Here is a 25,317-nt window from a genome sequence, read left to right as displayed (position 1 = left end):
TCCTACTCATTTTAGGCTGTGTCTCGTTGAGTATTTGGATGGTTGTCTTTATTACCAGAAGCCAAATACAAGGCCGAGTAGGACTTCACAGCAGCGTGGTTTGCATCAGCAGAGATAATCCAGTCCATCCTGCCCGACACACAAGGCCCTGCCTGCAGCTGGAACACTGTGTTTTGTATCACATAACTGAACCGCTCTGGTGCCATCCAGCAGAGGACAGTGGTGGCTGGTGGCATCAGCTGCTTTACAACATCACTTGCCTCTCTTATGTGAATAATGAGGATTAGTTAACATTTAAGATCTTTAGAAAACAGCTATACAGAGCAAAATTGTGCCACAGTGGTAAAAATAAACAAACAAAAGAACCCCTCACATAGCAAAAAATCAGGGTATCTCCAGAGTTACTTCTTCTCCTTTTGCACCTGAAAAACAAAATGACGAGTAATTTCCCTTTTACGATCTCTACTCATAGTCAACTCAGAAGTGGCTATCTGAGTGAAGACAGGAGCTTCTTGTGCCTTGCTGAGGTGCTTTATAGTCTTCATTTTGGCAGCAGTTGCAGAACTTCCTTGAGAAGTACTTTCACATCTAAGTACCCCACAGTTGTAGTCAGAGATGCTGTCCTTTACCTTAAGCAAAATTAAATGTTGCAGTGAAAATAGACAATATAAGCACACTGGCATCTTTCCCAGTAAAGGGAATATGAAGTAGTTTTTATTGTTACTGCCAAGACAGCTGTGTTTTAGATTGAAATAGTCATCGCACCCTTTTGCTATTTCTAGAAATAGTGCAGCTTGCCTACCAATAACAAATGTGTTTTCTAGTATTTTCTCTGGTACCAAAACACCCTGCACATTTGTTGCTATTCTGCAACACTATATCTTAACAGAAATGCCTAATGCAGCAAGTAAATGGTTTTAGCCATGCAAATAGCAGGAAATTCATAACTGTCACTGCTTCACAGTTTGTGTCTGTTGTACATGCGTAGGGCTTCGTATAATTCCTCAGAGTGTTCACTTTATGTTTTGATAAGTCAGGCATATTTTAAAAGTTTATTCTTCTAAAATGCCATCCTTGGATTGCAAGGTTTCAGAATTATTCCATGTCTTAAAACTGGACAAAGCCTCTGGAGCTGCAGCGACCTTTCTAAAGGTGTTCCCTCAGTCTGCGTGGTAGAGTCAAGGCACAGTTTCAATGGCAGACATCACTTCAAAATTTCTGCCTCTTTTGTATGGGAAATCTCCAGTTTTTACCTTTTATTTCCTTTGCTTGTGAATGAAGGGATGGGGATGTCTGATATTAAAAAAAAAAAAAAAAGCCCCTGGATTTGTATTTCTATATGTGAGACCATTATTACGCTTTCTGCCAACATTATTTTTCACGTGTTTATGCAATAAGCATAGAATTTTCCTCCTTTCACAGGAGCAATAATAGTAGTAACGATAGTAATGAGGAAAAATAAGGCTGACTTATGCCACTCCTGTTGCTTTCTTCCAAATAACCAGTATTTACTGGCCACCATTTGCAGCTGGCAATGTTGGATGGTTCCAGGCAGTGAAATCAGCCTGGGTTGTGCGTGCGGTGGGCTTATGCCAGGTGGTGCATGAGTGACTGTTCTGGACACTGCCCCATGCTCTTTGAGAAAGAAGGATGGTGCACGTGTCCAAAAGCTTTTTTCACAAAGAAAGGGGTGTATGTAGCAGTAGTATTGGATACAGGGAACGTGAATTCCCGGGAAAACTTGGATAAATCAGCTGGAGTGAAGTAAAGACACTTCCCAGATTAACTCAGGCTGAACTAGGACCTTTAAATTGTCTGTTTTGTCTGTATTAGAAACAGTAGGAAAAAAGTTTTTCCTTCCTTCTGATATGCAGTAGGTGTGTGAAAATGAAGTTTGTTTCCTCTCCACCCCTGCCATCCAAGCTCAGTGCTGCAGTGCAGTGGAAGAGGGAGTTTTAAATGCTCAGGTCATTTGTGGCTGTAGATGTATTTGAGTTGGAAGGGGGCGTTTAGTTGCTATATATGAAAGAAAAAAACGTTCCCTAAACTGTCACAAATGTCTCCAGAGCCAGAGGTACTGACCTGGCATGAAAGTGTGGGAGGAGAAGTGAGTTACCGTGATTTTCATCCTGATCAAATAAGAAGTCTTTAAAAGGTGATGCAGGCTGCCTGCTCTGATGGTGAAAAGCTTCCTGCAGACCACAAAGATTCAGATCTGCGCCGAAACCTTCAAATACTCATTCCCCTGACATTTAAATTTTCAAGGAATTTTTATGCGTGTCTTTGTCCACTGACACTTAAGAAATATGGAGACAAAAATAAGTGAGCATTGAATGCCACACCTTGAAAACAAAAGAGATCAAAAGGCAGATGTTGAGAAAAACCTGAGCTTATATTAAAATTTGCAGGGACTGTAGGCCACTGAGTATTTAAATACCTGCAGCTGCTTTAAAGTGTTAACTGCTTAGTCGTGTAAGTTTGTATATGCATTCTGTTTTAGTACATGGTCAATGTAATACAAAAGAGGAGTTTAAGTGTATAAAGAGGAGGAGGGTTTGTTTCTTTCTTTGTCCTTAATTCCACTACTTAAAATGATGCAGGAAGTGTGCAGATCGGGTGAGAGACTCCAACTGGGTGTATGTGTTAAATATGGAAGTAGCTATGCAGAAATCCAAGGTAAAGGCACTATATGCTTTGAAGTAAGTATGTGTAATGAATTATTAAAACGCTGTCAAAACACCTATTTTTTTTTTCCTTGAAAGCCAAGCCACTATGCTTCTAGAGGTCATGTTAACTGGATACAGACTAAGGGAAAGTACGTGCAGAGGAGTAATCTAAGACATACAAATAGATGGACACTGAGAATATGTGGGATTGGGATTCCAGTTGTGACGAATGAGAATCATACTGCTCTAGCATACCTACTGGTATAGCATGGTATAGTACAGTGTGTGTGTATATATATATATATATATAGCATGTATACTAGGACAGCAATCTTACTGGTAAGCAACTGCTCGGAAGTCCTTTGGATGAGGCAGGCACTGGAAGGGCTCCTGATGACTGTGAGTGGAGGAACTCTCTAATGTTGACACACACGTACCAAACATTAATACTGCCTTGCCATTGTTTTGTTGGAGATTTTTCTAAGCTACAGTGAACAAATACCCCAGACAACAGTGGAAGGATCATTTTATTTTTACAAATACATAAAAAATTCAGAACATCTGCAACCTAAAGTACTTCAGCGTGCCTTGCTAGAAAGGTTACCAATTCCACAGACTTTACATTGTGCTTTCCTGCTGTCTGCAGTGTCTGGAGGTCTGTCCATGCTGCAGGAAACAGCTGGACATAATAGCTTCTGGTTTTCACTGCATATCTGGTCGGTAATTCAGACACATTGGTTATCAGTCCAAAGACAAGGACAGGTATTGCCCTATGTTGAAATACCACAGCGCCACAAAGTCACCACCCTAACTCTCCTTTTCCAGTTGTGATCCTAAAATATCTAAAAGCTGATATAATGCACAAACATCCAAAATTCTGAATGTGTGTTTGTACATGGAGCTTTGCTACTAAAGGGCTTTTCCGCATTGTTTAGCAAAGCTGCAGGCTAGACAGGCAGGAGAAACGCATCCCTTGTCGCAGTCCTGCCTGTAGCCTCAGCTTTTGAGGGGACAAACCCAAGTTGAAAGCAGTTCAATTACTAACACTCAGTTCTTTATTTTCTCTGTTGCCCACAGAGATGCTTAATTGTGCTGTAAAAGGTTATGTTGGCAAAGATCAGTCTACTGTTGGATTTTTTAAAATGTTTCTTGTATGCATGCAGATGAGTAACAACTTTAAGCCATTCTTAGTCTGGTCTGTAATTGACACCCTGAGCTCTTTATCAGTGATTCATTGCCCTTTTGTGGTATCTTACTGGGCAGGTCTTCAGCAGCTGCAGAGCATCTGAGATGCAGTAATACACTCTAGATGGCAGTATATTTTTAAACTATATTAGTTGACCTGGGTAGAATATGAGCTGGGTGATTTTAATTGTTTTCTTTAATGCTCTTTGCATGCCGCTTGCTTTCAAAGTAGAAATTAAAAAAAACCTACTTAGATTTTACAATATACATGCAAATACTAAGGAGAAGTCACAGAAAGCAGCAAAGAGAACAATATTGTTTTCCACTGCATTTTTAACAGGAACAGAAAGGGGTTAAAAGAAAATTCTAAATAAGACTTACAAAGACAAAAAAAAAAAGAAAAAAAATAGTTTGGGCCAGAAGGATAATGCAGTTGTTGAGTTAAATAGAGTTTTATTAGTGACACATGCTTTACATAAGGAAGTGTACACTATTCCCAAATTTACTAATCAAGCATCTGCCAGTCAGTGTTGATCACTTCTGTGCCTCATGCAGTACGTCTGACTGAATCCACTATCCACGGGTCTGCTGTAGCCCACTAAATGCAAATTTCTTCTCCACAGCAATCCAGCACAGGTTCAGTGACATGCATACTATCGTTTATTTGCACTCATCAGGCTTTCAATATGACATAAAATCATTGTAACATAATGCATTATTAAATATATTTTCCAACCGAAAAAGATAAACTTGACAGTCTGTCAGCGAACATTTTCATACTTTAGAAAAGGTTTGTAAAAAGAAACCCTGGAGTACATCCATCCATTAGTGTAAGTAAAGCTCCCCAGCTATTCAGAGCAAGAAACTGCATGAAACGAGCTTGCCCTTTGCTTTGTTCTCCGGCTTGACTATAAACAGAATTTGAATTTTGATTCTGAATGTCATTAAGGCAATAATTTGTATGAGCATAGTTGAGTCTATGGATTATTCACTGTCGTAGTTTAGCCCTGCTTGGGACCAAGCTACGCAGTCTCCCTCTCACTCCCGCCACCCTCCGAGGGAATGGGGGAGAGAGGATGTAACAAACAGGCTCGAGGTTCAAGATAAGCACAGGGAGAGATCACTGAAGTCATGGGCAAAACAGACTCGACTTGGGGAAAAATATTTCAAATTTATTATTAATAAAACCAGAGCAGGATAATGAAGAAGCAAACAAAACCAACTTTCCCCCACCCCTCCCTCTTCCCAGGTTTAACTTCACTTCAGTTACCTCCACCTCCTTTCCCCCTGCCCCAACTGGCACAGAAGGGGAATAAGGAATTATGATCAGTTCATCACTTGTTGCTTTACGCAAGAACTCCTCACGTTCCTCCCCTGCTCCATCATGAGGTCCTTCCCACGTGCCACAGTCCTTCATGAAACTGCTCTGGCGTGGGTCATTTTTCCACGGGGTGCAGTCCCTCCAGAACAGCTGCCCCAGCGCAGGCCCTCCAGGGGCCACAGCCTCCTTCAGGCCTCCACCTGCCCTGGTGTGGGGTCCTCCATGGGCTACAGGTGAATCTCTGCCCCTCTGTGGGCCTCCATGGGCTGCAGGGGGACAACCTGCTCCACCATGGTCATCACCACAGGCTGCAGGGGAATCTTTGCCAGGAGCTACATTACACAATCAGCTCAGGCAGATGCCTCTCAGGTTCTCTTCTCATCTTCACATCTCCTCTCTTAACTTTTTGCAGCCAGGCTGGCCCAGTCAGCCACCCGACAGGAGGCTAGAGGGTGAGGGCCGCAAGGCCCAAAAGGCTTGTGCCTCTCCCTCTCTGCTCCCATTTCTGTTTCTTCACTACTTCTTCTCCCCCCCGCCTCTTCACCCTTCTTAAATATGTTATCATGAAACATTCTGCTACCAATTGGCTCAGCCCTGGACAGCAGCGGGTCTGCCTTAGGCCCAGGCGACTCCACCGGACAAAAGGGAAACTTCTAGCAGCTTCTTGCAGAAGCTACCACCATGGCCCCCCGTCCGTCCGTCAGTCCGTGTCCATCGCCCCCCCCCGGCTCCCAAAAAGACCCAACACATTTACAAAGCATTTACTTGGGCTGTTTGTTGGTTTTGATGCTGCTTGGTCACCTCAATATAATCTGTTCTTTGTGCTTTCATGGATGACTGAGTACGCTTGTTGATGGAAAGAGGGGAAAAATGAAAGTTCCTGAGCAGCTTTATGAGCACTGTTAGTGTCATCATAAGGATCAGTTGTGAATTTGAGAGCTTACAGGGAATTCTCAGGCAATCTTTTTTTCCCCTAGTTGCATCCCTTTATGCCCCAAAAACTGACACCAAGAACTTTTGTGGAGTCAGGAGCTCAGGACTCCTTTATGAGGGACCTCTGGGGTATACGCTCTCAGCTAGGCAGAGGCAAGCCTGAACATCTGATCACAGCCAGCCAGGGCTTCGTAAGTGCCAGGGTCTTTAGAGCTCTTTTGCATGATGGAGATCTTGGGCTTCAGGGTAGTGTTGGATCTGCTGCTTCCCAGGATGTCCTTTGCCTATCTCTGGTTCATACAAGAAGTCTGCAGAAGTTTCCATACCTAGAGCAATCAGCTGCCTGTAAGATTTTTTTGTTTTTAATGAAATGAAGTTGGCTTGGTCCCAGTAGTTTTGGCCATTTGGTTGGTGTTGGTTTTTTTTTGGTTTTTTTTGTTTGTTTTTTTTTGTTGTTTTTTTGTTTGTTTGTTTGTTTGTTTTTAAATAAGGGAAAAGATAACTGTAATATCCTTTCTGTGGAAAATTGCTACCTTTTACTTAGAACTAAAATAACCTTTTCTGAAAGGTCAGGCTTTCCCAGAGACTGGAAAATCCAGATCTTAATGGAGGCTGTTTCTAAACGTATCATTGTAATATTTGCTGAAAACTGCTGTATTCATTGCTGTTAGAAATCAGAGCCACAAATACTACTAATGTTGATTTCTGATTTCCACACCAACAAATATGAATGATTCTGAGATATTTTTCTAGATGTAGCTGAAAGTACACGTTGATCTCAGTTATTAACTTTGACATCTGTTGCAACTCTGAAATCTAGAGGACAGGTACATGCAGGCTTGTCACCTCAGATTTTCCACTGAGAAACTGGGAATAATACAGCTCAGCAGAGTGAGAAAGCTTATCCACTGAGTAATGAAGCAATATCCAAAGGTAGTACTAAGCAATATTTGGTTACATGTAGATGCATTTCATTGGTTAAAAAAGGCATAGGTGTTCTAATAAAAGTTCAGTTACCTTTCTGCACTGCATCAAACTTTATAAAACTACATATGTTAATTACTGGATATATTTCTTGTTTCTTCCAGAAAGTGAAAAAGGGAGGAAATCCTGTTTGTTTAAAAATGATCCAAGTAGAAAGCTTTTCCTGTTCTGCCATTTTATGTGAACATGCAGAGTTATTCTATTAAAGAGGTATTTTTCATTAAAATAATACATGAATATTTTATTTAATAAATTTGTGGCCCTGAGGCTTGACTTCGGTACACATGAACAATTTTTTCTATTTTTTTTTCACCAAAACTCTTGGTGGGCTGAACGAATTTCACATCCCCTAAGGAGATTCCTTTGCACACATTTAAAAACAGAAATGTCAAATGTTCTCTTCAGGTGCATATTTCTAGCTGTGATGGAGTACTTTGGGTCAGGATTTGGCCCAGGATATTCCTTTAGGCAGGAATAACTAAGAAACTTCTGTTGTACCTTGCCATACTTCTGGCTGCTAAAAATGGAGCTGTCAGCTTCCAGTTGCTAATCCATTAATTTTTTTAAAAGGTTAGGGTTACTGTTGACAAGTGACAGAGCACCCTGGTACAAACAACCGGAATGGGAGGTTAGCATATTTAAAAAGAAGGAGACAAAATTTTCTTAGTGCTTTTTGGCTTCAATATTAATTGTTTTGGAGAGGGGAGAAACAATTTATTTTGTAAATTGGCTGCAGTGCGGTCCACATTTGCATTACCCTTACTGAACAAGAAGCATTTGTTTAGCTGATACAGTCTTCTGTAATTACCTTTCTGGACGTAAAATGCCCTGGAGGTGGAAGAGGAAAGGTCTCTCCTTTTCCTAACCTATAGCTCACTCTGAAATCAAATCATTCCTCACTGTGAAGAGTAGCCTCTTGGCTATACAAAAACCTTTTACCCAGCATCTTTCTCTGAAGATAACTTAATTGGAAAAGATTCATAACTTCTGATACAATCTTCTTGTCTTCAGGTTCAGACCAATAGCCCAAGCAAATCATTTGAGATGAAGTTCCAAAATTAATCCTAAAGAATATGAGAAAAAGAAGTTATTAAGTTAAAATGAATTGAAACTTCTAGCCATTCCATTCTTTAAAAATACATAAAAACTTTCAATTTTTTCTGGTATCTCTTATGCATCTCTTGCTGCTCATAGAGGGGAGGTTCAGGTGCCTGGACCGCTCTCTCTTCTCTGCTCAGATGCTCAACTTTATTTTTTATCTCAATATACTGCATATTGGTGACAGAGGGAACATTTACACTCATTTGAGGCTAAAGGTAGGCATGATTTCTGAAGAATGCAATGTGTAGTGCATTACAGTCATTAGAGGCATGTGAGGAGTGCCAGGGAATTTGCGGTACTGCAGCTGACTCCCAGGTTAAGACTGGCCAGGGTAGTAGTGATGAATTTTGAGTTCTGTGGCTGCAGCGGGAGAGCAGCTGGAGAGTGACGGAGTACAGGCGTTATATAAGAGGGATATTAATTCTGGCCAGGCATCTCACACCTGACAAAACACAAATAATACATCCATTGCTTTGAAAACTAGCTTATTTCAGGAGCTCAATTTTTATCAATATTATTATTTAATTTATTATTTTATATTAGCATCAAAGTGAAGCACATTTGTAGGAAAAAAACCCTGCTTTTAGCAACTATTATACCTATTGTAATGAAACCTGACATTACTTGCCATAACCAGCTGTATCAGGGACTACTGAAAGATGTGTCAACGATGTCTTGATGTTAGGAAGGAAAAGCCAATATAAAAGTTATTCCATAGTTACTTATCACTCTATTATTCACAGTTGAAGGCAGGACACTAAGTTTGATACCTACCCTCATAAATCACTGGTCTGATCTTCTGTGTCACCATGTTTCAGACAACAATAGAGGATATTCCATTATCTGTAACTTAGTGTAGAGAGCAGGTTTAGTTGAACTGTTAGCGATATTAAATTTTTGCAGCTCTAGAATGGTTTACAATACAGCATGAAGTCCATTCTTATCTTGAAGATTATTGCTCTAAGCAATGAGCAAGTGTTACAACTCTTACGTAAGAATGGTTATTTTTCTCTTGGTTTTGCTATTGTTGCTCAGTTACAGGACTGTGCTAAAAATGAGATTGCACTGAGAACGAGATAGGGCACAACTAACACTGGATATTTAAGCTTCTGACAAGTCCCTCTGAAATTTTCAATTTTTCCTTCAGTGGAAGTGGGAAGCAGGGCTAAGCAGAGCTTTAACAGAATCAAAGCAGTGTTTCCCCAAGGCTTCTGCCTTTTACCATGTTTACTATTATCCTCTTAAATGTGTTTTTAATTATCTATACTATTTATTCATTCAAGAGGACAGTTCTTCAGCACTCTGAGTTAATTGTGACTCTAAGTTAGTTAATTCCTATTGTAACAGAAAGTTTATCGAATGGTTTTGCTGTTATTGCAGCGGAGCTTAGCATTGCACCTAAACTAAAAGAATTCAAGTAGGCAACTGTAGTATTTGTGATCAGAAAATGTACTTTTAATTTTTTTTCTGAACAAATTCTTTATGGCTTCTCTGAGAAATCAGAACATATCAGCAATCCAGAGGTTTATTTTGTTCCATCAAACAAACCCTCCAAACACAAGTTTTGCCTGCCTGTATTTCTACAAAGTTAAATCTTACCTTTCCCCTAAGGACCTCAAAAAATGAGACAAGAATACTCAAGATCCTGTCATCTTCAGAAAATCCAACTTAAAGATCACAGAGAAAATCTGTGCTTTCAAAGTTTATAGAGTTCTGCTTTGCACATTGACCTTGCATGTTATTTCAGATACTGTTTCTCTTTGTGCCTCTAATACCACCGTGATCTTTCAGAGTTAGTACAGGTTTGTACAGATCCTCACCTGTTCAGGGTCACTGTAGTGCGCTAATTCCCAAACGCATCTTGGAGATGCATTGGGTTGTTGAACAGAAGCTGGGTGTGTGTTTGCGTGTTCCATATATTGGATCTCCATATGCTAACAAAACTTTAAAACAACAAAGTCAGGGACTGAAAGGTCAAAAAGAATTTAGAATCAATGTGACATAAAAGTTGACAGTTTTTCTAGGTGATGATAATTTTGCTATGTAAAGCAATTCATCTCCTGTCTCCCTGTGCGCACATGTATCAGGAAGGAAGCACCGACCAAGAAGTAGCTGAGTATCGGTGTTTATTGCGTATGGTCTGTAAAGCTGTTTAAGATCTTTAGGCTTGATGTGTAGTACACAGCTATGTAATACATAATGTTTCTTTTTTTTTTTCTTTTTTTTTCTAAAAAAAATTAAAGGTCTGAGCACTTCTGATCTCCCAGCAAGCAGCCCTTCTCTTCCTCCTGGTTACTCTGCTTGGAACCTGACCTGGGTCATGAGAGATACATCCCCTTTCTTCTCCCATAGAGGACGACACAGTGAGTAGCATTTATGTGTTATCCTCAAGAGACTGTAACTAACTGCCTAAGGATGTTGGTCTAATACTGGAGCAAAACAACACAAGTCAAATGATTCATGATAAAATATCCATACTGTCAGCCCCCAAGGACACTAATAAGCCTTAGTGCCCCTTACTAGCCTCCACCGGGGCCTTTCTGCACTCTGCCCTTGCGCCCAGGAGCCCCATTTCAGCCCAGCCTGGGGTCATGCTGATGTCTCGATGTGGCCTTGGCCCATCACCCTCTCCAAGGAGGTGCCTAGTGACCTTGACTGCCCTGGCCTGCCCTGCTCCCTCAAAAACAAAGTCTCAGACTGTAATACTAGGGTGCTGTGTTGGAATCTAGTGATATTATAAAAGGAAGAGCTGTGTATCCAGCGTACGTTTTTCTTGCCATCTCCTTTTGTAATTCTCTTCCTTTTCAAAATCTGAGCATCTTTTTTTGTCTATTGTCTGGTATGACCTGTTTACTGACAAACCGTAGCCATTCCACTGTGAAATGCTATGGTCATAGTTAGGACCAGATCGCGTAAGGCAATATCTAATATGCAATCCAGAAAGTGTCTGAAGCAGAATGTATCTACCATATATCTACTGCTAGTCCCTATGAGGGAGATAAGGTGCTGAAAGGCTAATAAGATTTACTCACCCCAAGCCTGTAATTATCTGCTTGAGGGAAAAGTTTGACCTACCTATATGAAGGAGTCCCATATTTCTTCAAATTTATGTTGCAGCCTTTTATGTGTGCAATATATATTCTTTCTACTGGCATACAATATCTGCTTCTAGCTGTTGTATCTGCTTGAACGATGAGGACACACCAATTTCATTTTGGAAGGGGCAGTAGTACAATCTTTTTTCCCTCACCTGGTTTTCTCAGAAGTTGCAAGGATGATTTTTAATTTATCCTTTATTACTTCTTCCTAAACTCTTTCAGTTTCTCAGTAAGACCATTCTAAGGGAAGGCTTTGTTCTTAAAACCTAAAAGCATTGATTCTGTCTGACAGCATCACATGGAGGCAAATGTACTGCTTCTAAGCAGAAAATATTTATTATGATTTTAGCTGGTTGCACAAGACCAAATTCTACCATATTCCAACCATCTGTTTTGCAAGGAAAGACAGGAATTTGATGAAGTATTACACAAAATACAATCTTCGCTCGGGATAAGTCTAAACTGTTTTCTTCTTCAGGAGGTGTAATTCAGGACATGAATCTTGAAGCTAGTGGGGTATCTTGAAGAGGGGCAGGACTTGTTTGATTTTTGCTAGATTTGCACCTTAAGTTTTCCAAAAGTTGGCAGAATCTCCTCTAAATTCAAGATGTAGCAGCAGCCCTCAAAGTCACACATTTCAGACTAGAACACGCCATGCCATCACTATGTGGACATACTTCCTGCCACTTCACATACACAGCGTGTGGAGGACTGGTGTGGGTACATGGAGCAGAGCCTGCAAGCATAGGCCAAGCCTAGGAGGGCAGTTCTTAAAACTTCTCTCTGTTCCTCTGCATACCTGCAGCTTTTAGGCACCTGGATGTTTATTAGTAAACTGCTTAAGGGTCTAGATTTCTGACCAGAACTGTTATGAGCGTGACAGGGATGGACAGTGCTTTTCAGAAGCTGATCATTGACTCTGGATCTGAACAGCTGTGTGAAGGTCATGCAGGGACTCAGCAGAGCAAGGCAGAAGACAAAGTTAGACCATCCAAGCTCTCAATAAGTAACCTTGTCCCAGGACCTCCCCTCCCCTCTGATTAAGTGGTTAATCCAAAATCACACAATAAATAATTAGCAGAAATAAAACCCAACAGTCCTTTACTATTAGAGTGTTTTCCGCTTCTGTTAGAAGCTTTCCTCGCTGCTTCCAGTGTGATTAAAATTACAGAGTGCTCTGTAAAACTTCTATCAAAACTTTGTTTGCCTAATCATCTGATCGGACCCATCTAATTAACTGGCTGACATTGTTGGAGTGGGGCAATATTAGTTGTCTTAATTACTTTTTTCCTATCTTCCGCTATTGGAGAAACATCTTTGATTGAAAGGTTGAATAAATTGCCATGTAGGGTCCCTCTTCCTCTGCCAAACCAAGTTCCCTGCTCCTATGCTCAAGATGAAAAATTCTGACAGGCTACCTCTAATACTTCTGGCAGAAACAGTGCTTGATGAGATCTTTGAAAATGTATGCATCAATCCCAAAAGATGATCACTGGCACAACAGGATACTTGAGTGTCATGTATTCACAAGACTTTTTCTGTTTTATCTAGAGGTTTCTAGGTTTGTGTCTATCCAAGCATTGATTAGTCATCCACCATCTCAGAGATGCAAAATCCACCTGCCTTTCAGAAAATAAAGACTTAAAAAAACCACATGAAGTAAAAATTATCTGGGAATTCAGCCTGCAGGGCAGGAGGAGTCCTTACATCTCCATATTTTTGTGTTTTCTTTTGTTCTCTTTGAGGTACGCTCAGACTATTTCCTGTGGCTAGAACAAACTTGTAATGCATTCTGCTTATGTGAACTTATGGTAGCGTATTAATCTCCCATTTGCAGCACTGATGTAACTCTGTCCTGAGGCTTACATGATTAACGGCACCCAGCCACATATTTCATTTCTTGTCCTGGTTGGTTGAATATTAATTTTCTCTTCTGTATACTTATTGTATGAGAAATCAATTGTCCACTGCATAAAATCCATTAAGCTTCTGTAACAGGGGTTCCAGATGGTGGGTGCCCCTTAAGGCCTGGAAGCCTTAATGCAGTTCATACATTCCTCTCTACCCCATCTTCTACATCCCATCGGGCCAGCCAACAACACTGAACCTGGAACATGACCCTGGCAGGGTACCGAGGCAACTGTGGAAAGTGCTACCAACTGGAAAAAAAATCAAATGCAATTCAGCCCATCTAAATTCTGTGCTGAAAGAAGATTACGTTTCATGAGAGTAACAGGTATAAGTGTTGCCATGTTGGACCTTTTGGGAAGCTGGAGACAGCTTTTGCTTTTTAACTCTTCTTATGTCGCCATGCTATCTGTGTGTCTGTTTGCCACATCCCCCCAGTAGCAGCTGAACTCCTTGGCTGTTCTGAACCAGCTTTGTGCAAAATACGGAAGTACCTCTCTCAGGCTGTGTCAGACTTCTGCAATATAGTTTACAGATTCCGCCCCCTCCCGGAGTTTAGGAAATACTGATATTTTGGACTCCAAAGTTAATTAGGACTAAAACTCAGGGGGAAATAGCAGATTTGGCTGCCAGATGACTAGTGTGCCCAAAAATGTATACAGAAGGTGAGTTCAGCAGAGGAGGAGCACATACCTTCGAGTGCAAAAATTACTCACAGCTTTGCTTTAATAGGTATTAAAAGCATAATCCAAAGGATGGCCTCTATTAACAACTTATTAGTAATTTAACTCAGTTCTATGTCTTCAGAAAACGAATTTGACAAGGTTGTTTGATTTTTTTTTTTTTTTTTTTACACTTTCTAATGGAATGTCATCTGTGATAAGTTCATGATTTCCTGAATTAGGTTTACTAAAAAAAAAAACCAACCAAAAAAGCGTTGGACTAATTTTACTGTGGAATAATTTGGGGTCATTCTCTCTGCATATTTGATGCTCGGCGTGGCAGTTGCTCAACAAGGTGTCAGATTATTAATTTTTTTTCTCTGGTAGGTTGTGTACAAGTTGCTGAATTCAAGTACTCGTACGCATGCATTCAAAATACCATTTCATTCATGTGCGTGGAATACCAGAGAGATACTGCTGACACAAAGTTCAGTGGGTCTGAATGTCAAACAAAAGGGAAGATGGCGAGAAAGAGGGTACCAGCCAGATGAATTCATGTTACAGTTAGGTTCCCATGAGTACTTGTTTTATAAATCCACAACAAATCAGACTAATACTGACATCTTCAGAATGATAAAGCAGTCATGGTACTTGGCTCAGCATGGCATAGTGAGATGCGTGGATACGAGCTAATTGTTACAACAAGTTCTTATTTGGAAAGTGAGATAAATTCAGGCGAGGAATGAAGAGAATAATACTTTGTCCCAAAGGAAAAATGAATCAATGCTTGCTTAGTAAAGATATTGCAAAGTGATGTACTACCTTAATTCAAACGCATCCTTTTTGTAATCTTAGTACTCTAACATAGTTTTGGAAATAGCGTTATGAATATAATAGGGCAAGACTTCAATTGACAGCAGTTATTAACACAAAATTAATAGAATTGCTCCATATAAAATAGCAGATGCTATGACTCTGTATACATATGAAAGAATTCTTGTTTAACAATTAGATGATATTTTTGCCATGTGCAATGGTGCTGAAATCCACGGGGAGGAAAATTACAGGAAAAGCAACGTCTGCCTAGCTAAATTGAAGGCTGTGCTAAGCAAGAAAGAAGAAAAAATCTTATTAGGGATAAATTTTTACTTTCTTTCAAGTTATTATTTTCCTTATATCCTCTTTCATTTGCAGATAATATGCCAATGACAGCTCAACATTTTTTCAATAATAAAATAACATACAGTAAGATGACAAATATCTTTTTTCCCTGTCTCTCAAGTATTCATTTTCTCTAGAGATCTCACGAACTTCATGCAAGAGGTCCTTTGTATGAATTGTCAAAATATGACAGTTCATCCAACCACTGTTTTGTGCCAACTGGAGCATGTTTTCTAACAATTGCTGTTAGTTGGTACTTCCGTTTTTTGGCCAGAACTGGCATTAGAAATGCACTTCAATTTATTGTTTTTGCTGCATGTATGGGAGACTTGGTGGACAAATATTTATTGTGTGGAGGATGGTCTCTGTCACTTCTTTGAGCAGGAGGAATGAAAATGAGAGCTATTGCTGGTTGTTCTCCTCACACCCTCTCCTTACACCCCTCTCTGTAGCTGTCTTGAGAGACTGTGCTTATAATTGATTTATAAAGGAGTTCTGGCCGTCTTCTTTGTAGCTTGATTTCCACTGAACAAAGCAGCTGTCAAAGATTTTGGTGATTCAGTCCCTTGTGCACACAGAGGAGCTGGGTGGATAAAAAGTATATGCTGTCATTTTAAAGATTCTCTTAACAAATAAATGAATGGTTGCATTATTGCCGTTTTCTCTAAGCAGAGGCCCATCCAGCTGCGGCTCGCTCCCCAGAGGATTAATTTACACGCTTCTGGCACGAGGAGAGCCCTAGGCTCCCCAGGGATGCCGGCAGCTTACCCCGCGCTTTGCGCTGAGGCCTAAGCCCTCTTTCCTGATGGTGATTCCCTCTTCCTATGTAGCAGGTGAAATTAGGCCTCCTGTGAGGCACTGCTCCTCTAAAACTTTATTTCTCCAGGATGCAATCTAACTTTAATATCCCCTCCTGAGGGAAACCCGAGTGTTTCTCTTTCAAGGTGGGTGGTGAAGGGTTGAGCAGTGCTGGCGCAGCCAGCTGTGACACTGCCCGGTGAGTAGCATGACCCTGCCATACCCCCCAGGACACTGGGGAGAAACCAGCTGCCTTGAAATCTTCCTTGCACACAGCGAGCTTTGATGGGCCCTCAGAGCCGCACACCTGGGCTGGCAGCTCCAGGTCCCCTCCTGTGACACCGGCCCTGCCAGAAAGCTGGAGCTGGAGGTGGTGGAGGGACTGGGAAGCCTCTGTGGAGTGAGGAGGTAGGAAGAGGCCCTGGGCAGCAGCAGAGAAAGGACAGGGTGCTGCCCTGAAGGGAGCGGGGGGCTCTTAGGCAGATGGGGCAAGACCCAGGGGATCTGCCTCTGCTGAGCCCCACCGGGACACCTCCTGTCCTCCTCCATACCCTGTCTGGCCAAAAGGACAAGTTGTCATCCTTGGATGAGGGCCTGGCTGCCTTGGTCTGCTCTGGGGTTTGCCTGGGGCTCTGCACCTAGCCTGGCCTGTGGGGTCACAAAATGGCCACTGGGGTGGTGTGTGGGTGAGGCGGGCTGGGTGTCATGTGAAGGAAGAGTGTGAGGAGAGGCTCACCATCACCGAACATCAGTGCTGACAGAGCCAGAGAGCACAGCCTCCTATTTATGCTCCATTTTCAGAGAGAAATACTTATTTTTGCAGGCTTCTTCGCATCACCCCACACGTGTACCCCCATATTGCTGAACAGAAATTCAGAAGGGACTGATGAGGCAATCAAAACCCTTAGATTGAATGCCCTGTGCCCTTTTCTACCCAGAGGGAATAGGGAAGGCTTTAGGAACTGACTCTGTCCCTAGGATTAATAACTGGAAAATCAATTTGTCATTTCCCTGTCATATATTAAAAGCTTACAGGCCTTATAACTTGAGTATAATAGAGGTTAGTGGGTATTGATGGAGGTCTCAGAGCTCACTCAGCAGAGCACATCTCTACTATATGATTTAAATTATGTCTCCTCCATAAGGAATATCTGTCAATATTTGTATAAAAAAAGACATCCTACTCAAGAATATTTTATCTGTTTCTACACTGCTGCTGCAATTGTTGCGGCTGGAGGAGGTACATTCTTGAGGGAGGCTGTGGTCCCTTTTTGATGGGTGTAAGTGACCTCTACATTGTGCATTTATGTCTGTAGATGCAGTACAAATTAGTCACATTTAAGCTGATGAGATGCCAGTTAGGATATACGTATTTAAGCTGGTCCTTCTGAGAGCAGAGAACCTCTACCTGCTCCCTTGTCTATTGTGGTGAGGTGCGAAAGCAGTCATACCTTTTCAGAGGGGTGACTAGCTGGGAGTAATGGAGGAGGAGTGATTTGTAAGAGTCAGCAGACCAGGAGTGGAAAGGACCCTTTTAAGTCAGACACATAGAGAACTAGAAAGGAGCAGTCTAAGAAGAAATTACCTGCTGGTAAGATTTTTGTGGTTTAAAGGAGATGTGTTTTGGGCAGCTAAATAAAGGATAATCAGAACATTTTCTTAAAAATAATAGGCTTTTTATATGTCTCTTTAAATTAGATTTTTTTTTTTCAAATAAGGCATGTGTCTGTGATGTGTAATTATACAAATGATCTAAGATAATCTAAAGAGCGAATGGTACATAATCTGACCTGCAGCAATGTAAAAGGATATTTCATGCAGATTGCTGTGTTTTGGTATATTATTTATAGTACTCTTTTAAGTCACTTGTTTATTAGAAAACTCTAATCAGTTTAGTTGAAACAGATGTAGTTGCCAGATATTTTAGTTGTTTGTGAACCAATTATTGCTGTTACATACATTGATTAAAAATAAATAAACTGAACCACTCACAAGACTCTTAACATCATCAGACATACACAGATTCCACTGTCTCTTCAGTCTGGTAGTAGCTTAATTTACTTTTCAGTCTATGATTGGTATCCTATACCTTCTTACGTACCAGAAACTGAAAAGATTGATGTCTACAGCCTTTCTTAAACACGTGTTTACCTTGATTTGATTATAAGCATAACTTTTGTTTCCTCTTTAAAAGTGTAATGATGATGAAGCAGACTTCTAATAAATAAGCTGTTCTGCCTCTCTAGTGTCTAGGGGTTGCAGATGCAAAAGATTGTTGGACAAGGGATTGGGATTTTTACAATATATTTAAGAAGAGACTTTGCAGTTTGCTGGAACTTAAATTCCTACAGATCCTTTAGGATCTAAGGTGTCAATATAGCTGTGGCATAAATGCATATACTAGATATAAATCTTTGTGACATCTCTGTAAACAAAACACCAAAAATCACAAACACCCCGCTTTACTGACTAGGCACACTATTCAAGTCCTAAAGCTCTGTATCTAGTCAATTTATATTGGTAGTAGCTTTAAAAAATAATCACAAAAAGTTGTGTTAGGGTTAATTACCTTTCCTGCAGTGTTTACTGTTTTTCATAAAAGGGCAGAATGGCTTTTATTCAGCTTCCAAAGGCACATGGCTACTTCTTTATGTGCTTAGCTGGGCAAGAAAAAAAACAAACATAAACTTGGTGTCACATTTAAACATGTTAAGACAAAAAAAAAAAGGAAGGAGAAAGACCTTCTTTATGCAGATGCATAAAAATGGCAGGTGATTTGTGGCAGCAATTCAAATATTGTGAAAGTTCTGTATTTGCATGTGTGGTTTATATGGTCTTGTAGCAGCTGCCACACCAAGAGCAGCTTATCAGTGAAAAAAAAATGTATGTATTGTATACAGTGTGGTTTTTTTTTTTTTTTTTTGTAAAGTGTATTACATTGTTAATAGTGAAGGACATTGTGAAAGAAGAAAAGTAGGAAGTTAACTTTAGGTTTGGAAGACTGGATACTGTTTGCATAGACTTTGCCATGTTGCATCAGATGGCACTTTGTCATCATTTCTTTGTACTGAATAGGATAATAGCACTGAAATTTGTGTCTGATATGAGATTAATTTAAATAAGAGTCTATGAAGAATGCAGATATTCTGGTGATGTGAGGGGAATATCAAGTTCTAGAAAGATGCAAGCATGTTTTCATTAAATCGCAGACACTCTCAGATGTATGAGCCAAGTAGTCTCCTCCTCTTTCAAGAAATAACCTGTTGTAAAGGCCATTTAGCTTGACCACAACAGGCATGTTAGATCATGTCCACATCTCTGTAGGCTATTCATTGCGAAGGAAGGAAATGGTATTGCTACTTGCCTTTATTCCTGTACTTTCCCCGCTTTTGGCAGAGGCTTTTGTTGTCTGCAGGGGTCATAACACTAAATGTGACGACTGTTATTTAATCACATGCCCCAGTAAAGTTGTCTCAATTGTAGGGCAGGAGCCTGCCGTGTTAAGGGCTCTCTTTTGAGCAGGAGGTTCTGGAAAGTGAGACTGAACGGGAGAGCTGAGCTGGCTGTCGAGTGCTTGTAGGCACCGAAATCAGAGTGTCAGGAGGCGAGGAGTGGAGGGGGAAAACGAGAGCGCCATGAAGGGCTTCTCTGCTTGGGGGCAAGAGGATTAGAGAGCACAAAGGCTTCTGTTACCAGCAGCTGGATGGGAGAGAAGTGGAAGCAAGCAGTGACTGCTGGAAAGCTCATGAAAATATGAGAGTGGTGAGGGAAAGAAGACCATGAAGAATGACATAGTTAATTTGAAATGATTGCTTTTGCCATGTGTTGTCCTTGGCCTAGACTTTCCTTTCTGTGGTCCTATGGGTTCCATCAAAAAAGTCTGTATTTCTCCTCCTTGCCTTTTTTTTTTTTTTTTTGGCAGTGCCTTAAAGCACATACTACTCAAGGCATTCCCTGTAACTAAACTGTACAGTAATGGTAATAGATCTTCTGCAACATGTAGTTGAGTGGTTGCTCTTTTGTCCATTTGGGCTTTGATACAAAGTTTAATAGACTCTTAACACTTTATAAGGTTAAAAAAATGTTAGGTTTGGTTTTCTTTTTTAAAAGAACATCTAAGGGACTAAAGACAAGTGGTCTGAGGTTTGGGTGTGATATTGCAGTAGTAAACTGTATAGCATGGATATATCCACTTTTCACTGCTGCCTAAATTGAAGTGTGCTTCATGTATCGTAAAATTTATTTTGGTAACTTAGAGGCCTGAAGAGAGTAGCGACTTGTGCATTCAAATTTAAGGAAATACGTACAATCCTTGTTACTGCTGCTTGTGGTGTGTATGGACTTCTTACGTTATATGGTTTCCATGGTGTTGTGAACGATTCAAAATGCTGAGTGAATGAAAACACTTGATTAAGAAAATCAAATGTAAACTGGAAAAATAGACTGTGCTCCTTCCAGCTTGCTGCGAAAAAGGCAAATTAGCTGGGAGAAGTACAGTGAGAGGGCAACAGTATTAACCTTCAGATTAGAAAATGTTATACCACCAGGAGAATAGGCTGAACTACATAAATCTATGCACACTAAGAAGAAATTAGATGTTTAATAGAGAATGTAATTGAAGTTAAAAAAAAGTAGTTAATTTGACTAATGTAAATTCAGATTATTTGTTTCACTTGCGCAGCTATGGCAGGACAGTAGGCAGTGTAGAAAACTCCGAAGAAGAGCTGGATTTTTTTTTGCTGGGCTTTTTCAAATGAATCTAGCCTTTTCAGATAACATTAAGTTAATTCAGAAACAGTTTCTTTCCATTACTGAACATTGTGTTGAGTGCTGACTGTGGTGACAAAAGCAAATGTACAGGGCATTATGGAAAATTTAGCAATCTTGATTAAAAGTAAAATCCATGCAGGTTATCACTGCTTGTTGTGTTAAGCAACTTGAATTATGGTGTGATAGTAAATTGGACACTGGAAAGTGAATTATAGTTGCACCAGCAGAGTAATTGGTTTCTGAAAGAGAAACACCTCAAAAAGAAACCTCAGTGTTAAAGGCAGATGCTGGCTGTACTGCCTGGAGGCTAAAGTTCTGCAGCAGCAGATCAAGATTGTGCTGCTTCTGCCTCTTCAGTGAAGCATTTCAAACCCAGAGGTCAGAAGGTTGCTTTGCAGGGTACAGTCTCTATGGCTACCAGCATGTCCCATATGCCCAGGATGTATGACTGGCTTTGCAGAGTCCTGTGTTCACTGAGATACAGCATGACTATGAAGCATGTTAGCAGTCTGCACTGCAATGGTCCTAGTTGAGTTTGAACCAGCATCACAGAAGAGACTCGCTTGCTGTTCCATTTTATCAAGTGACTAAGCTATTTCCCTTCCAGTCTAGATGATGCCTTTCCCTGCTTTAGCCTTGCTGCCCTTTTATCTGTCCTGAAGGGGAATTATTGTCTCTTGGACCTTCCTCTTGGTTTGCTGCTACCTCCATAATGAACCTCTCTATGCAGTCCATTTTGGATACCTTTTTGCCTGTCTGTTTATGAACTTCCTCTGTATCTTTCTGCCTCATTATGGAAAAAAGCAAGCCCTAATTTACTAAAGTATAAAATGAGTGTGTATACACACCTTCCAGCTTAGAGGAAGCTGGATTTAATTAACCCGGTATATTCTATGTCTGTTTTCTTTTTCTAGTATTTGACTGCAATTTTGAATCTCCTTGTGAGCTGGAATATTCCTTTTCCTCAAAAGATCAGGAAACCCCTGACAATGCCTGGTTCAGAGTAAGCGCAGAGGAGATGTCACAGCTAAACATCCTGGATGGGCCAGAAAGAGATCACTCTGAGAATACACCTAAAGGTAAGATGAATGCAACAGCTATATAATGTCTTCAATGTAGTGGTTGGTTTTATAAAAAAACCCACCCTTGCCACACAGAAAAAACCCACAAAACCAACCCTACCAAAGAAAACTGCAAAACCCAACTCAGACAAACATGTTCTTTTAAAATACTTCAGACAGCTCTAATCCTTTTGCTGTGGCAGACAATGAATGCAAACAGTGTCACGAACAAAGAGAGTCATTGTGCACACAAAGGATCTGTTTTTGTCTGAAAGGAATTAGGGAAGTGATTGCGCCCCTGTACTCGGGCACTGGTGAGGCTGCACCTCGAATACTGTGTGCAGTGTTGGGCCCCTCGGTACAAGAAGAACGTTGAGTTGCTGGAGCACATCCAGAGAAGGGCAACGAAGCTGGTGAGGGGTCTGGAGCACAAGTCTTACGAGAAGTGGATGAGGAAACTGGGATTGTTCAGTCTGGAGAAGAGGAGGCTGAGGGGAGACCTCATTGCTCTCTACAGCTGCCTGAAAGGAGGTTGTAGGGATGTGGATGTTGGTCTCTTCTCCCAAATAACTTGTGATAGAACAAGAGGAAATAGCCTCAAGTTGCGGCAGGGGAGGTTTAGGTTAGATACTAGGAAACATTTCTTTACTGAAAGAGTGATCAAGCACTGGAACAGGCTGCCCAAGGAAGTGGTAGAGTCACCATCCCTGCAGGTGTTCAAAGAACGTGTAGATGTGGCACTCCAGGTTATGGTTTAGGAGGCATGGTGGTGTTAGGTTGATGGTTGGACTTGATGATCTTGGAGGTCTCTTCCAACCTTAAGATTCTATGATTCTACGATTCTATGAATCATATATATATATGGGAAGCAAAATATCCAGTATAGTCTTGTCTAAAACCTGAACCAGGCTGACCATGCCATGGAGAGTATTTGTATGCGAACAGTTCTATGGTACCTTTGTTTAAGGTCATTCAGTGGTTGGAAGAGATGAATAAAAGAGTCCAATTTTACCTCTGCTCTAGGTACTGTTTACTGCTTGCTTATTTGCAGACCGTTTTAGGCAATATCCTTGTGTCCAGGGCTTAGGTTTTCTGTTTGGTAAGAAAACAAAAGATGGGTTTTGCCCTTAATATAAGAAAAAAGTTTCTGTCTCTAAAGAGAACTAGGAAGCACGAAAAGTGAGCAGTGCAACAGACTTTTCTCCTTCCTTGGAAAAAATTAGATAGTTGGAATTATTTTTCCTGCTCGTATGTGTGAGCAGCAGCATATTTCATTAAGATTTTAAGTGCTAAAGAGATTTTTAGGTGTATTTGTGCTCATGTAATTCTGGGAAAGCAGAAGAATTCTTAACATCCTTCCTGCTGTTAGTGACACCTGCTTGAAACCTCTCCCTGTAAGGGTTGGGTAGTGTTGATGATAATGGAGCTACAGAATGGAAAGGGGGAGGAGTTAGGGCTACAAACTTTATCCAGGCAAGGAGCATATAGAACAAAGGGGTATAGGGAAGGACCACAAAGATTATCAGGGATACGGAACAGTTTCTGTACTAGGAAAAACTAACCAAGCAAAGATTCTTTATTCTGTCTGTGATGGTAGGACTTAGAGGTCTATAATAACGCACACTGAAGAGCAATGGGAAGCAGCCATGAAGTTAGTGGGTGCCAGGTATGGAAAGAGCAAGAGGAGATATTTTTCATGTACTACCTGAGTAAACTGTGGTAATAAGATGCACGAATTAATGTTATGGAGGCCTTAAGTTTAAAGAAAAATCAGATGAATTCTTGCAGAATACATTAATCCCTGATTATTTAATTCAATAATCTGTTTACAGTCCCTGACTCAAGAAGCCTCTATTACAGAAAGCTGCAGGTAGAAAGGAGCCTCTTCTAAGCAGCCAGTGTCAGAGATGGCCTTTCACTTTGCAGACCTGCAGTCTGACTGCTTATGTTCAGGCAAATACTGAGGAAAGTTTCAGTGCTGCTTTTGTTCATATTCATTAATTCTGTTTTCTCATCCATATCAATAGTACAGTACTTTTCCCCAGATAGCCATTATAAATTAACTTTTAAGGCCCATTGCTTGAGCACTGATTCCTCAGCAAAGTGAGTCATTTTGGTGGGATCTGTTTCATGTGTAAAGCAGATGGACCACATTTGTGATGCATGCAAATATCTTCTAATTTTCACATCAAACAACATAGATGTGCATGCTAAATTTCTTGCTACAAAGATAACAGTTAAGTGAAACTTTGAGGTAAATCAGAATGTCTGCTACTGAGATGATGTTTTCCGTTTTCTTAAATTCTCGTGCAAGCTGGCTGCTGCTGAAATTTAGGAATTAAAACCTGCTTATTTTGAATTGAGAAGAGTAGCAGTCACTTTCCTGGAGTGGGGAAAAAAAATGGGGAAAACCCATGAGGAAGTAAATGTATTGTTCCAGGTGAAGGGTCTGGCTGGGTTTCTGTGGTGCTGCGTATTGTTGGTGTATGTTTCCTTTGGATTCTTTTTGGTAAATTTATACCTTTGTCTATATTCAGTCGGTTTTATATATCTGTCAAAGCAGAAGAAGGGGAGACTGTAGCCCAGGGGTAGTATTAGTTGATGGTTTCCAGTTGCCAACTGGGATAAAATTCAATTTCTAAGTCCAAAGTTTTGGAGGTTTTTTTTTTTTCATCTGGAATATAGACAATTTAGACTGAAGCTTGTGTTCTGCTGTTTTCTCCCATTCCAAGGGACAAGTACGCAGTGTCCCATTGATTGAATGGATTTGGATTTGTGGGGTGGCAGGGTGGGTTGTTTGGGGTGTTTTCTTTGCTTGTTTGTTGTTGGGGTTTTTTTTTGAAATTATCAGGCTTGTAGGACATGGTCAGTGGTAATTTTCTCATGATTCCCTCAGTAGAGCTGTAGGTCTGCAACTCGTAGATGACTAACTCTCCTGCGTATAAAGACTCATTTGAAAATCAACACTTGGAGCTAGCATCTCTCTATTTTAAATCACTTTAATTACAGCTGCTTGGCACAGATAGTTGTGTGGTCTGTTTCAATCTGAAATAATTAAGCACAGTAATTCCAACCCCCACTGTTTCCTGCAAATTGTACTTCCAATTATCTCAATCTCATTTCATCTCCTTTGCAGACAGTAATGCACAGAGATAAACAGATAGCATAACTAGATTTTGGGATGGTTTAGCTCATCCTTGTCACTTGGCTATCAAGTCATGTCAAGACATTAATAAAGACAAATGCCTTGGGTATGATTCATTGTGCTTTGTATAAGTTTCTATAAAAGGTTCAGTAGGAAATCATTGGTAGATCTCCCTAAGAGACACATTGGAAGAACTTCTGTATTTTTGCCCCTGTCCCCGCAGCATGAGACAGCTCAGTCTCAAGGAATCAGAACAAATCAGCATGGATCCAGCTACCTAGAGGAAGAAGTAGTTTCAGGTGTCTCAGCATTTGGTTACAGTCACATCTGAGTGCTCCACTCACTTGACATGTTTAGCATGTGGTGTCAAACAAATTATTGATCTTCTGAATAGGGATAGTGAGATGGCAAAGTTTGATATTAAATTATTCAAGGTAAAAGACTGGAGGTCTGGTTTGCAAGGAATTGAGAAAGAATGCTTAACTGGATAGTAGTGGCAGATGAAATTTACTATAGATTATTTG

At 40.6% G+C, this 25,317-nt stretch overlaps 1 protein-coding gene across 1 annotated transcript in view; it reads left to right on the top strand.

Annotated features, from left to right (window-relative positions):
• Window positions 1–25,317, top strand: part of ALK (ALK receptor tyrosine kinase) — a 329,041-nt gene that overhangs the window by 74,583 nt on the left and 229,141 nt on the right. The window contains exons 2-3 of the mRNA XM_086744455.1: window positions 10,434–10,553; window positions 21,502–21,666. Of these exons, the coding sequence (XP_086600581.1) occupies window positions 10,434–10,553; window positions 21,502–21,666 (285 nt within the window). The remainder of the gene's footprint in view (window positions 1–10,433; window positions 10,554–21,501; window positions 21,667–25,317) is intronic.

Source organism: Chlamydotis macqueenii, chromosome 3, assembly GCF_036417535.1.
Source record: "Chlamydotis macqueenii isolate bChlMac1 chromosome 3, bChlMac1.mat, whole genome shotgun sequence".
Taxonomy (NCBI): Eukaryota; Metazoa; Chordata; class Aves; order Otidiformes; family Otididae; genus Chlamydotis; species Chlamydotis macqueenii.
Note: the sequence above shows the minus strand (reverse complement) of the source record. Positions and strands in the feature narration are given on the sequence as shown.